This window comes from Budorcas taxicolor, chromosome 23 (assembly GCF_023091745.1).
Source record: "Budorcas taxicolor isolate Tak-1 chromosome 23, Takin1.1, whole genome shotgun sequence".
Classification (NCBI taxonomy): Eukaryota; Metazoa; Chordata; class Mammalia; order Artiodactyla; family Bovidae; genus Budorcas; species Budorcas taxicolor.
The window spans coordinates 11,475,890-11,491,246 of NC_068932.1; the positions used below are offsets into that span (position 1 = coordinate 11,475,890).

General features: G+C 36.9%; 1 protein-coding gene across 1 annotated transcript in view; it reads left to right on the plus strand.

Moving 5' to 3' along the window:
* Positions 1-15,148, plus strand: part of KIF20B (kinesin family member 20B) — a 75,864-nt gene extending 60,716 nt beyond the window's left edge. Inside the window, exons 26-32 of the mRNA XM_052660950.1 lie at positions 1,835-2,011; positions 3,753-3,863; positions 5,433-5,630; positions 7,987-8,088; positions 8,498-8,648; positions 13,759-13,901; positions 15,060-15,148. Coding sequence (XP_052516910.1) covers positions 1,835-2,011; positions 3,753-3,863; positions 5,433-5,630; positions 7,987-8,088; positions 8,498-8,648; positions 13,759-13,901; positions 15,060-15,137 — 960 coding nt within the window. The 3' untranslated portion in view covers positions 15,138-15,148. The remainder of the gene's footprint in view (positions 1-1,834; positions 2,012-3,752; positions 3,864-5,432; positions 5,631-7,986; positions 8,089-8,497; positions 8,649-13,758; positions 13,902-15,059) is intronic.
* The last annotated feature ends 209 nt before the right edge of the window (positions 15,149-15,357 follow it).

Consider the following 15,357-nt stretch of genomic DNA (forward strand, 5'->3'; position numbering starts at 1 on the left):
ACCCACTCCATTATTTTTACCTGGAGAATCCCATGGACAGAAGAGCCTGGCTGACTGCAGTCCATAGGGTCACATAGAGTCTGACATGAATGAAGCAGTTAGCAGGCAGGCAGGCACAGTAAACATATGTGGAATTCTAGTAGAATGCCAGACTAATTTTCAAAGTAGTTTTACGCATTTATACTGCAACTCGTATTATTGGATGTTTTGTTTATTGGCTTTGCCTACCCAAGTCCCCTTGTTTATTTTCTATTTGACTATCTTTTTTATACAGGAATTCCTTATACTTTCTGGATTGGAGTGTATTGCAATTACCTTCTTTCAACCTCTGGTTTACCTTTTTACTCTCCTTGCCTTTTTAGAACAGAAATGAAGAATTATTCTAATTCATTTTCTCAGTCTTTTCCTTTATGAACTTCAAGGATATGAATATGTTCTCTTACATTATTTCCTGAAAGGTTTGGGGTTTTACCTTTCATATTTTGATTCCAGTATTAATTTTTGTGTTGGGGTGAGATAGGGGTAAAGGCCGTCATCGTTCTTGTAAATTTGAATTACCAATTGACCTGGTAGTACTTTTTGAAAAGGCTGTTGCTTTTCTACTACTCTGCAACTTTTGATGTAGTTCCATTGTCCAGTGGTTAACTTTTGTATATGGTGTGAGATTATAAGTCTTTCTTTTTTTCCATTTGGCTGTTCAGTTGTTCCGTCACCCTTTGTAGAAAAGACTATTCTTTTCTCCATTGAGTTTCTTTGACATTTTTATGGAATATCAATTGACCATAATATTTGTGGATTGTATCCTCTGTTCTCTGATGTCTGTATAACATTAAGACAATATCACACTGTCTTTATTATTATATGTAGTAGGCTTAAAATGACATAGTATGATCGCTTCTACTTTGTACTTCATTTTCAAAGTAAATTTGACTATGTCATTTGCATTTTCGTATTATTTTTAGAGTCAGCTTTTCCACTTCTACTCACACACAGACACACAGATACACACACACTTGCTTGGATTTTTATTGAAGTTGCTTTGACTCTAGATCTTCTAAGGGAGAACTGACATTTTAAAAATACTGAATCTTTTGCTCTTTGAACACAGGTTCTCTTTATTTAAAAAAGAAAGTGAAAGTGTTAGTTCCTCAGTCTTGTTTGACTCTGCAACCCCATGGACTGTAGCTGGCCAGGCTCCTTTGTCCATGGAATTCTCCAGGCAAGAATACTGGAGTGGGTTGCCATTCTCTTCTCCGGGGGATCTTCCCAACCCAGGGGTTAAACCTGTGTCTCCTGCATTGCAGGCAGATTCTTTACTGTCTGAGCCACCAGGGAAGCCCCTTGTTGACTTACGTGCTCCTTTATTTCTTTCAGCAGTGTCTTGTAGTTATGTTTAGATCTTGCACATATTTTCTCTAATTTGCCACTATTTTGAACCCAGTGAAAAAGTATTTTTAATTTTCATTTTTCTATTGTTTGTTGCTATTGGTTTTATCATTTATTTTTTTGTAATTTTACCATCTCATTTTGCAAATATTGAGGGAAATGCTAGAATTAGTTTAAAAGCTATAATTGTTTATTGAAGGAAGTGCCCAGTAAGCATTTTTTGTTTTGGAATGACGTGGGATAGGATATAGTATGTGGATAGTTAAGGTATATAAAGGCATTATGTATTTGGTTTTTTAAGTAAATATTTTATCTAGACTTGTCTATGTAATTTCTTGTATATCCTGTTCACAGTTGTATTTATTGTGTTATCCATAATAACTTCAAAAATTCTTAGATTCATAATGTTACAACATTTACTTTAGCATTTTGTGTGTATTCTGTTTAGGAAATACTTAAAGGACAGTTGGCTGAGAAAGATGGTAACCTCCAGCAGTGGCGGGAGGAACGCGATCAACTGGTTGCAGCTTTAGAAATACAGTTGAAAGCACTGATCTCCAGTAATGTACAAAAAGATAATGAAATCGAACAGTTAAAAAAGATCGCATCAGAGGCTTCTAAGACAGTCAGTAGAATCTTATTCTTTCTATGCCTTTTTGATTAAACATAGGAGTTTTCCAAAATTATTTAATTGATTAACTTTTAAAGAATAAAAATGTTAGTAGATCAGTGAGGAGTCGTAGATTGGAAAAATTCTTTGCGTATTTGCCATGAATTTTGAGTTTTCAGAGTTTACTCAGTTGACTCATCACTCGTCAGTGACTGGTTGAGGAATAGCACTCTCTCTAATACTTTGGCTATATCTTCAGGTAGAGCATTTAGAAAATGAACAGCTGGTGATTTAGCCCCTCATGTGTCTTTAAAATATGGCAGTGTGACTCAGCCTGAACTCTTGCTGATACTTAAATATTTGAGCCCATCCTAAATTTATGATAAAGATACACACTGTTTTTGAAAATAAGCACAATGGTGAGGAGGTGTGAGTCATTCAGCAGGTACTTTTCTTTTCTTGGCCATACCACTCAGTTTGCAGGATCTTAGTTCCCCGATCAGGGATTGAATCTGGGCCCCAGCAGTGAGAGCGCTGAGCGCTAACCACTGAGCTACCACGGAATCCCAGGAGCTATTTTTGTAATATGCACCAGAGTTAGGAACCCTAGATGAAGAAAGTATTGCATTTCTCAGATAGCTGTTTCCCAGGAAAATTGAATCAGGGTACATCTAAAGCTAGTCCTTTTCAGAGTAAATTATTGGCATTTGAAAATATGCCGTTCTGAAGCCTCCAGATAAATAATGTGTATGTGTGTATCTGTCTCTTAACATCAGAAGACCTTGTGATTCTCAGAGAAAGACTGTCTGCTCAAAATAGGTATTAGCATGTGGTATAAATTGTACAGAATAGAAAGTTAGAAAAATGAAGTATCAACTACTGTGGTTTGGGGACCTTTGGGAAACTTACTTAACATTTCTGAACTTTAAATCAGAGGTGATGATGTCTTCCTAATGGAATTGTGAAAATTTATTGAGAGTGTTTGTAAAACAGCACAGTTATTACAACAGTGGAAGTCAGTACATGCTAGTTGCTTTCCACATTATGAGTGCAAATAGGATCTTTTTTACTTGCAATTTTGGGTAGGTGACATAAGAGATGTATTTGACTTTTGATTTTGGTGGTAGTGATTAGAGGGTCCATGTTGGAATTTATCAAGTTTAGCAATGTAAATCTGATATTTTTTTTATAGATAGGGTTTAGGAATAGAGAATATCCTGTGACTAAGTGGGATGACTAAGTGGGATGACAAAGTGTGCAGCAAGGAGAAGTTTAGTTATCAGTATAATCTTTTTTACTCGAATTCTGTAGTTGCATTCCTAAGATACCTCTAGGTTTTCAGAATTACATTATCAAAGTGATTTGGGAGGTTTAAGCTCCAACTCAGTACAGAATGTGGTTTTGTTATTTAATGTCTCTAGGTCTCTCTTTCCTATGTGGAAAGTAGAAATAATGATTCTTGCCAAATCTAACTCCGAGTTGCAGTGAAAGTAAAATGAGAGAATATATGTCAAACACCTTGGAACTTGAAAGTAATCTTTCAAGTCTCTGTTTAGGTCAGACTCAGAAGAGGCTGGAAGGTTGCCGATTCTCTGCGCATGCAAAAGAGGAAGAAAGAGAGTTAGTTGGTCATTGAAGCCTTTAGTTACTTCCAGTGTTTAATTCATCCAAATGTTGATTTCATATTCTTTAGGTGAATTATTTTAATGTATATTCAGTTACAGCGGCTTGTTGCTTTAATATTTCCTTACTTTAGGAAAAACAGACCATGGATATCCAGCCCACACAAATGAGTTCAACAGATCCTGGCAAGGTTGAAACTGAACCTCAGTCAACAAGTTTTGAAATTTCCAGAGGTGAAGTAGAGGTGGGTATTTGATAACACAGTCTGTTCTTTAACCCTCTTTGCCAATGACCATTAATTACTAAATAACACTGGAAAGTATAATTTAATCAGCTGTTGAAGGTATCTTGCCGTACAGTTAGCTATGAGTGCTCTTGGGAAGGAGAACTAAAGGCTTTTGAGGGGAGATGCAGTTCTGAGGAAATTTGATCCCGAAATGATACTTATCTCCTCCAAATGATACTGATCTCAAACAACAGATCTTTTAATATAAATAAATTTGATGGTCAGAAATAGGAAATCCCACAAAAGATAAAATTTGGATGACTCTTTTCTCTCATAAGTAGTCCATTTAATAAGCATTTTAGTAAATAGTATTTTTTGGAAATATTACCCATTTTACAACTTTATCACCAAATCCCAGTAACCTGACAGTGAAGTTTCTTTGGTTTGAAGTGGGCTTGGGGTTCTATGACTCATGTTGTATAGCATAGAGTTTATCGGAGTGCTTATGAAATAGGTAAAAATCATATGTCACTTTTTGAAAATAAACTTATTTTTTAAAATATTTATTTCAAAAACATTTAATGGGAGCATGCATTGTTAGGAACCTTGCTAAGCCCTGAGGATAAAGACATAAGATCACCATCCTCGAGGAGTAAGAATTCTAATAAGACAGGTATTTAATGACTGTCTTGTTTGACCATTCGGACTGAGTGTTATGAAGAGAGTGCTGAGAAGGGACACTGAGGAAGATAGGATGAATTTTGCTTGAGTGGCTGTGTAGAAAAAGTAACGTTATACTGGGTCTTGAAGGCTAACAGAAGTTTACCAAGCAGAGAATGGGAAGAGAAAGGCATTTTAATTCAGGAAAATAGCATAAGCCATTCCTTACAAGGCTTCAGAAGAATCATGTTACTTCCACCACATGCTGTTAGTCACAGAAGCCATTAATGCCAGCCTCCATCCAGGGGAGGGGGAGTGACTCTCTCAGTAGGAAGAATAGTATTCATGGCAAACTGTAGTTTACCACAGTGAGGCTGCTTATTACCTGGTGGCTCAGATAAAAAATCCACCTGCATTGTGCAAGACCTGGGTTCAATCCCTGGGTTGGGAAGATCCCCTGGAGAAGGGAATGGCTACCCACTCCAGTATTCTTGCCTGGAAAACCCCTGGACAGAGGAACCTGGCAGACTATAGTCCATGGGGTCCTAAAGAGTTGGACACGACTGAGCAACTTTCAATAAACGGTAGATAATGGAATAGATAGAGTGCTTATTAAAAATCCTAGACTCTTTGCTTCGAGATTCCTGATTTAGTAAATTCATGGTAGAGTTCAAGAATTTTTTAAACTATTTCTCCAGAGGATTCTTAGGATGATACAGGTGTGGGAAATACTGAGTACCATGTGTAAACCTGGAGAAAGTAGATGACAACTCACTCTTTCTATCCCTGTTGTGCTGAGTTTGACCCAAACGTTTTATCTTTCCCCATTCATTGTTTTTAATAGGTATTTGACAGAGGTAATTTTTGGCAATTTAGAAATTCATGTTCTGCAAATAAGATTTGTTTTCCTTTTAAATTCTGTTGTAGGATGGATCTATAGTCCTTGACTCTTGTGAAGTGTCAACAGAAAATAATCAAAGCACTCGATTTCCAAAACCTGAATTAGAGATTCAGTTTACACCTTTACAGCCAAACAGAATGGCAGTGAAACACCCAGGTTGTACCTCTCCAGTGACGGTTAAGATTCCCAAGGCCAGAAAGAGGAAAAGTCATGAAATGGAAGAGGTAAATACTTAACTCTTAAGTGAACCAGACAAGTAAGTTTTACTATTGCTCCGCTACACAGCTAAAGCCTGTTACATTGCCCTCCTGTGCATAAGCACTAGCATTAGAGCCCAGAGTCATAGTCTACAGTATATTTAGTACCCTTAAGAATGTTGCTGTGGTAAATAGTCCTTAAACAAAAAGCTTGAGGATTTTAAAATGTGTAGATTTTTCCTTGTTTCAGTGAAGCTGTGATAGGTCAAATAGTGGTGAATTTCAGTAGAAAGCTATTTCACTATTCCAGTTCTGTTCATACTTAGTCACTTTCCCTCCTTTGGAATAGAAAAGAGATTAAGGATAAAGGAATTAGAGAATCTGAAATGACTAACTTGCTTGAGTAGAATCCTTGTGATTTAGTTAAAATCATAGTAGGTTTCAGAAGAGAAATTCTTTTTCTGTGAGCCAGTATGAAAATTTGGATCCTATTTAGTGGTAGGCCAAAAATGATTTACTTGTTGCTTCTGCAGCTTTCTGATTGTGGGGTTACCAACCTTCTATCATATTCTATCCATGTCGGTTCAGCAAGTCACATAAATTTTCTGATTCTCACTTTCCTCCTTTTGAAATAAAGAATTAGATATAATGTGTTTAAAATGTTTTGCTTTTGTTCCACCTGTGATAGGTACATAATAAATGCAATAATGCATAATAAAAGCAATATTTATATTTAAAACTCTTTAGCACAATAACTTTTTCTCCAACTTGTCTTTTTCACTTCTTTAAAGAGTAGTGTATTTTCAAGCTGGTGGAAGAACAGAAATAATATTAAACATACTCCTGAGGCTCTCTGTCAGGTAATACATTTGATGAATGAATATTATTTAGCATATTTCTTGCTACACATAGAACACTTTCAAAGACTGTTTTGGAGAGCCTTAGTTAACTCTTATTCTATATTTAATGCACTTAGATACCATTAAGATACAGATGACCCTTGAACAGCATGAGGGCTCAGTGCCAGTCATTGTGCAGAAAAATCCTGTGTAACTTACAGTTGGCTGTCTGAATGTGAGGTTCCTCATCCGTGGAGTCAACCAAAGTACAGAGTGTACTTTGAATAGTATTTACTATGGAAAAGTATCAGTGTATAAGTGGACTCATGCATTTCAAACCTGTGTTGTTCAAGGGTCGACTCTACTAAGTAGTTTGATTTCATCATCATCTGTTAACATAGTGGCTGACACCTGTGTCAGCTTGAATCATTTTTTTTTCAAGGGAAAAGGAAAAACTGGCTGTGTACCCCGAGGGTTAAGAGACAGTTATTTTATTCATTTTACTGCGCCATGTAGAAACTTAAAAGTTTTAACTGATTTTGCTAGGCTTTTTGCTAGGCTCTTTACTGCTGTAGTAAACAGTGTTGTGAAGTCTTCAGGAAAATAATTTATACAATGCTATATTCTACTCTCATGAAGGCTCCAAATTTGAAGTGCTCTATTGAAAACAGCAAGTGTGATGGAGTTATAATCTTTCTTCCTTTGCTTTCCCTGATTACCATCTATCTGTCTTTCCTCTCTTTAGAAAATCTGCTTCCTGTCATCCTTATGACTTTACTTTGTAACTTGAATTCTGAGGTTCTGTCATGATCTTCTCTCTCTTTCTGTTCTTGCCTCCCCCCCCCCCCACCCGATGTGCTTATCATCACAGTTAGGATTATCATTTTTTACCTGTGCTTATACTGAAGATTTTTGTTTTGTTTTCACTGTTGCTAAGTACCAATTAGAGGTCATGCTCAGCATGATTTGGGAGTTGGGAAAAGGGTAGATACATTACTATGTTGTATTTTAAAGATGGGATTCAAAAGATGTTATCCCTTCATTTAACTAATGTAATTTCATTATGATGCATGTGAAAAATTCATACCTTCAACCATTTTGTAATAAAAACATGTATTATATCCTCACGCTGTGCACTTAAACCTACATATGTTGTATATCAGTGATATTTCACTGAAGGTGAAAAAATTGTGAGAAAAAAGTTGTACCTTCAGTCAGGGTTTCTCAGCTTCAGCATGATTGACATTTTTGGCCAGGTATTTGTTTTGAAGAGTTCAATGTCCTGTACATTGTAGGATTTTTTAGCGGTATTCCTGGCCTCTACCCACTAGTTGCCATTAAGCCTGCCTCTTATACCCAGCAATGACAACCATAAATATCTTCTGACGTTGCCAGTGTCCCCTGGGGTCAGAATTGCTCCTGATTAAGAACTATTTGCTTGGTTTTTTGTTTATTTGTTTTCTTTTTTTCCTTCCTCTGGAGTCTGGAGAGAGAAAGAATATGTTGTCAAGAAATTAATCAGTGCTGAACTTCATTATTTTTAGGACTTTGTGAAATTTGAAAATAAGAAGAATACTACACCAAGAATTAATTTGAAGTCCCCTGTTACTGGGCATAGAAATTCTTCTGTAAAAAAGGAACAAAAGGTTTGTCTTTTAATTTGTCCAGAATTGACCATTTTCATAAGTTACATTTGTGAAGTAGATGATGAAAATAAAAATGTCAAGTTTGATTAGTAATTATTCAGAAGTTGAGTTTTGTCCAGTTATAACTCACTTATATTCCATTTTCTATTTATCTAATTCAACTTAAAATACATAACCTTTAACATCTGACAAGTAGCAGGTACTTCTTGATGTATTCACCTCTGACTTAGCACTCTTACCACACTCATTCTCTGGCCCTTTCATCCCTCTCCTTACATGATTAACCCCAAGTTCCCTGCCTGAGAATTTGTAACTTGTGTCTGGCCTCTTTAATTCAACTGTGGCTATAACTGTTTGTTCTAACATGCCTCATTACCAGTAACAACAACAAAAAATGTTTGTTTATTAGGTTTCCATACGCCCATCATCTAAGAAAACTTATTCTTTACGAAGTCACGCATCCACAAGTGATGTAAACGGGCCTGCTAAGAAAAAAGAAGGAACGCTACAGAAATTTGGAGACTTTTTACAACATTCTCCAATTATTCTTCAATCAAAAGGTTTGCAGACTATTAATTAAATGACCCTTTCTGTTAGATGTATGGTGTTTTCTAATATCTGATTGGTATAAACTCAACTAGAGTGACTCTTACAGCTCCAGTAGAAATTGTTGTGTTAATGTTAGGTATTGAGGGAGGAAACATGAAACTATGATGTGCCTTGGTGTTCACTGTGTGGTGGAAGAGAACAATCTGTATTTAAATAATTGATCCAGAGTAGCTTCCCAGGTGGTGCTAGTGGTAAAGAACCTGCTTGCCAGTGCAAGAGATCCCTGGGATGGAAAGATTCTGTGGAGAACGGATTAGCAACCCACTCCACTATTCTTGCCTGGAGACACCAATGGACAGAGGAGCTTGGAGGGCTATAGTCCATAGGGTCGCACAGAGTTGGACACAACTGAAGTGACTTAGCACACATGCATGCAGACTGCTTAATGCGTTGTAGAGATACAAGGAAAGAACTATGGTAGTATTGACACATGCATGCAGACTGCTTAATGCGTTGTAGAGATACAAGGAAAGAACTATGGTAGTATTGGAGGGAAAGAACTGTTGGGGGCTATGGGAAGATTTGATATTAATAGAAGAGATGGGATTTAACTTGGGTATTGAAATACTGGAAGATTATACCTCCTAGAGGTAACCACTGTTAGCATTATGGTATATATTCTAGTGCTTTTTTCCTCTGCATGGATAAGCATGAGAAACACTGGGCTGGAAGAAGCACAAGCTGGAATCAAGACTGCCGGGAGAAATACCAATAACCTCAGATGTGCAGATGACACCACGCTTATGGCAGAAAGTGAAGAGGAACTAAAAAGCCTCTTGATGAAAGTGAAAGTGGAGAGTGAAAAAGGTGGCTTAAAGCTTAACATTCAGAAAACAAAGATCATGGCATCTGGTCCCATCACTTCATGGGAAATAGATGGGGAAACAGTGGAAACAGTGTCAGACTTTATTTTTTTGGGCTTCAAAATCACTGCAGATGGTGATTGCAGCCATGAAATTAAAAGATGATTACTCCTTGGAAGAAAGGTTATGACCAACCTAGATAGCATATTCAAAAGCAGAGACATTACTTTGCCAACAAAGGTCCGTCTAGTCTAGTCAAGGCTCTGGTTTTTCCAGTGGTCATGTATGGATGTGAGAATTGGACTGTGACGAAGGCTGAGCGCCGAAGAATTGATGCTTTTGAACTGTGGTGTTGGAGAAGACTCTTGAGAGTCCCATGGACTGCAAGGAGATCCAACCAGTCCATTCTAAAGGAGATTGGTCCTGGGTGTTCTTTGGAAGGAATGATGCTAAAGCTGAAACTCCAGTACTTTGGCCACCTCATGCGAAGAGTTGACTCATTGGAAAAGACTCTGATGCTAGGAGGGATTGAGGGCAGGAGGAAAAAGGGACGACAGAGGATAAGATGGCTGGATGGCATCACCGACTCGATGGACGTGAGTTTGAGTGAACTCCGGAAGGTGGTGATGGACAGGGAGGCCTGGCGTGCTGCGATTCATGGGGTCGCAAAGTATCGGACATGACTGAGCGACTGAACTGAACTGAACTGAATCTTATGTACTATATCAAAAACATATTTCTTTAAATATCTATTAAGTTTAGTTGCTTAATGCTTTTTTCTGTATAATATAGACATATTAATACTCTGGTATTAATATGTGCTAAGATATATATTCTCTCTATACACATATACATAAATACATACTTATATACACATCTACCAGAAAGAACAGTTTTAATGTAAGTAGAGTACCAGGAAAGTGTAGGACTTGTGTGGGCAGTTCTAGGTAGCAGTATGCATCTAGCCTCTAGAATGTGGAGAGTATTAGGAGGAAGGGGGCAGGAAGGAGTGAGTTTTCATGTTTTCATGACATTACCTGAGTGGTGGTGGTGGGATAAATTGGAGACTAGAGATGGGGAGAATGAGGAGAGAAAGTGACTAAAAGCAGGGGGACAGCTGAATTGAGTCACATTGGTTGTGTAAAAATACTTTGTGTAAAAACTTACCACAGAGCTTCCCAAACTTTCTTGGATTCCAGTGCCTTTAATGTGCCAGTAATTTTTTTCAGTGCATCCACGCACCCAAAGAAACACCTAAATAGTCCCATCCATTAATAGTTAAGGCCAAACAATCTCTGAAAATTTAGCTTCTGATAATCCAGGTTGCTAAAATATGTCACCATCAAAAGGAAGGATATTTGATACCGTTTTGAAACTGTGAACTACCTTGAGTTGAGTGTCACTGTTTTCCTTAGAAATTTAAAATATTCCAAGTTGCTCTTGTGAATTTGCTGCAACAGGTCTTGGTGCACCGTTTGGGAACTTCAGACTTAGATCTGTGTGTGTGTGTGTATATCTATATTTAAAAGTATACGTTGTTTGAAAGGTATCATTTGTATAAGCATAGAAAATACCTGGAGAGGTAAACAGCAAATTGTTAAATGTTTAAATTTGGAGAGGTGAGACTTGTTATTTTAGATTCTTAGGTATTCTCACTTAATTATATTGACCATTGTTTATATTTATTGCTAAGTTGTGTCCGACCCTTTGGGACCCCATGGACTATAGTCCACCAGGCTCCTCTGTCCTCTCAGGCAAGAATACTGGAGTGGGTTGCCATTTTCTTCTCCAGGGGACCTTCCCAACCCAGGAATCAAACCTGGGTCTCCTGCATTGCAGGTAGATTCTTTACTGACTGAGCTACAAGGGAAGCCCCTCTCCTTGAAAACATATTTCCTTTTGATATATAAACAATATATTGCCATAAAAAGCAATGCATATGTGGTTTATATATTGAAAGGAAACATGTTTTCAAGTAGAGGGAAGTACCCAGATGGTAATGACTTCCTGACTTGGTTGATTTAGTTTAACAGCTTCCCTGCTATATACCTGGTGTGTGGTTTTTGTTTTTTTTTAACTTCTTTCTAGGAGTATAAAGATTCCCTGTTTTGGATTGTAACTGCAGTGCATGTCTGTTGTTGATCACTTGGAAATAAAGGGAAAATAGAAGAAAACAGAGGCTAGTTCTTAAAATTCTGTTGCTCTGATAACTACTCTTAATCCATTACTCAGTATCACTGTTCTCCCCATTTATCCCTTGCATATCTCCTATCCATTCAGTACATAGCAGCCAGAGTGATCTTTTCACAGTACAAATTATTTAAGCCATTTAATTTTCTGTTTTCTTATCTTTTCCAGTGGGATATAAGCTCTGCAGCTGCAACATGTCTGTCTTGTTTACATCTTCGGCTCTTAGTACAGTGGTTTGCACATAGTAGTGAGGGATTTTGAGGCTCCAACCCAAATCCTATGTGTGATTTGTTTCAGGCTGACCATGGGCGATTACAAAGGTTTTACTTGTTAGGCCTCATAAGGGAAAGCTGCCCTTCCCTCATCAAACATACACAGCTAGTGCACTCCAGTCTTTGAAGGGAGTCAGTCAGTCAAGGACTCAGGTCTCCTGCTGGCCATACTCTTACACCTACCTGCATTCCTAGCCTGTGTGTGTGTGTGTGAGCCACTCAGTGGTGTCCAATTCTTTGTGATCCCATGCTAGGGGTCCTCGTCCCCCGCTAGGCCCCTCGTCCATGGAATTCTACAGGCAAGAATAGTGAGTGGGTTGCCATTTCCTTCTCCAGGGGATCTTCCTGACCCAGGGATTGAACCTGGGTCTCCTGCATTGCAGGCAGATTCTTTTACCACTGAGCCACCATGGAATTCCTAGCCTAGGACCCTTCATTTGGATGCTCCTAATTGAGTGCCTTCAGTAGAGAATGTCCTCAGGCATCTCTGCTGGAGACTTTATGATGGGGAAGGAGAAGGAACCTTGGAGACACTCTTTTCCACTCTGACTGTACTTTTCCATTCCTAGCCCTCCTCTCTGGTCTCCAGCACCAAGGTCCATAACAGTGATAGAATGACCACTTCTGTGCTGATCCACCTGACCCAGACCATGCATTAATCCATGGGGGAGTGTGGAACAGGGTGGGAGTTTGGTATGTTCTCAGTTTAGACTTTCCTGGTGGCTTAGATGGTAAAAGCGTCTGCCTGCAATGCAGGAGACTCAGGTTCGATCCCTGGATTGGGAAGATTCCCTGGAGAAGGAAATGGCAACCCACTCCAGTAGAGTGGACAGAGGAGCCTGTTAGGCTAGAGTCCATGGGGTCGCAAAGAGTCGGACATGACTGAGGAACTTCACTCACTCAATTTAGCCTCTTGCTTATTCAGTTGCAGTAGATGGTTAAAGGCTTTAACTTTCATGTTGACTTGTCATAATTAGCTACTCTGAAATCTGGCAGCTCACCGCTTAGGCTCAGCTTAGCCATTGACAGGTAGACACTTAATTCTGCATATTTCTTGAAATGTTTTCTTTTTTAAAAAAATATATATTTGATATCATATATATATATATATATATATATATGGATTTTATATCCAGAAGTTTTCCTAAATGGAAATGTTTTCTGCTGAAATCAGTATGTGTCTGTTAAAATAAATAAATAAAGCAGATGTACAAAGTAAGAAATTGAAAAATTCCTTTTCAACTCCCTAGAAACGATCAACTGTTAAAAATTTGGTTTCTTTCTTTTAATCTATGTATCTGTGTGCATGTGTTTGTTAACTGGAAGTAAATGGCTCACAGTTACAAGTTACTTTTACTTAATATTCATGTGGACATCTTTACATGTGAATACTGAACTAGTTCTGGCACATTATTATTCTTAATGCTACATGGTCCACTATGTATGTGTACTGATCTTTTCCGTAAATGTAGTGTAAACCTATTCCGAGTCATTAAAGATGCCTGAGTTTTACTGGTGGTAGTATAATTTACCAGTAGTAAATTTACCAAATTTACAAAATTTCAACGTTTACAATATGTTGAACACTAATGAAGTGACATTTTATTTATTTGTCTGTCTATTTTTGCTGTTGATCATTAAGTCATATATTTATTGGGCATTTCTTTGTTTTCTATTTGTGTTCTTTCACCATTTATAAATTGCAGTGCTTTTTAAATATGGCTCTTTATGAAGGATTTTTAATATTTGCCATTAGGAAATTATTTTAGGGTTTAACTGATAAATTTTTTTCATAGCAAAGAAGATAATTGAAACGATGAGCTCTTCAAAGTTCTCAAATGTAGAAGTAAGTAAAGAAAATGTGTCTCGACCAAAACGGGCCAAACGAAAATTATACACAAATGAAATTTCGTCTCCTATTGATATATCTGGCCAAGTGGTAAGCTGCTATTTCAGTTCTCTTAAAAGTAAAACTCTTTATGTTCTTTTTAATTCTGAAGTACTCTTACAATTTGAATTATATAGTGGTTTGGATCTCTTATTCTGTACACCAAGTCTCGTAAAACTTGCTTTAAAAGTTATACTATTGGTACTGGATGTGTTAAGTTTATAGTAATTGAATGTAAATGCTGCATTAATATATACAAGTGTCACATGCATCTGCATTTGTAAATTCATTAGAATTCTAGAACTTTAATTCCACCAATAGAATTATCACTGTTTAATAATTTATTGGCTTCTAACATCTGCTTTTCATGTTATCTTTATCATAAGAGTTGTACAAATCTGGGCGTAATTCTGCCTGGTAAAAATACAGACTTGACATTCAGTCATTTCCTCCCACTTTGCCTCGAAGGCTTCCATGTTTTCTTAAGAAAAGACTGTAGTTTGTCACCCTGACTCTGTGACTCATTCTCCTTACTCAGAACACGCTGTTCTATTACAGGGAAAGTTCTAATTTTCTATCATGCTTGCATTTGCCTAGTGGATAAAAGTGAAGATAGGAAAGTAATTAAAGGAAAAGCCTTCAACAGGAAGTGGCCAAGAAAAATCAGGAGAGACCTTTTTGTAACAGTAGCTGTCAGATAAAAGATAGACACTTGAAGCAAATAGTAAAGAATTAGGGTCATTAGGACATGCTTTTCAAAGTGCTCTTCTCTTGGTTGCTTTTTTCCATCTGTCTGATAAAGTACATGATTTTCTCCCTTGGCTGAAATTGTTTCTTTTCTTAGTTGCAAAATAATGCTCTTTCTACTTGTTATTGCAAAAAATAATTTCTTAAAAATTGCTTGAGATACTTGTTTTGAAATATTTTAGTTATTATTTCAAACTATGTATGTCCTGAATTCAGTAAAAGTATGGATTTATTTTAGAATGAGGTGGTGTTGTAAGAATCTTTTATAAAATGTACTGCCTTAGGCATGCTTTTTTTATAGAAGATAGTATAATTGCAGTCCAGGAGGACAAATATTGCTGTCATGTACTTCTTATTTCAGTTATTAAACACTGAAATATGAACATATCTTATTAATTGTAAGTAAGGTTTCATTTTTACTTTTATTTTCACTTATAAAATTTGTGAAATTGTTAATTTCAGATTTTGATGGACCATAAAGTGAAAGAAAGCGATCATCAGATTCTCAAACGAAGACTTCGAACCAAAACAATCAAATAAATCACTTATGGAGAGTATTTTAATATAAATTTTATATTCATAATCATTGTAACTTGTATTGTGACTTTTTAAAGATAATTGTATATACTGTGTTGCATCAAATCCCTTTGTATATACATTGTTATTTTGTACTGGTATAATTTTAATTCAATAAAGAAAACATGTCAACAGTAAGTTTACTTGCCTACTTTTCTAAGGCTTTTAAATAATAGCTTCTTTT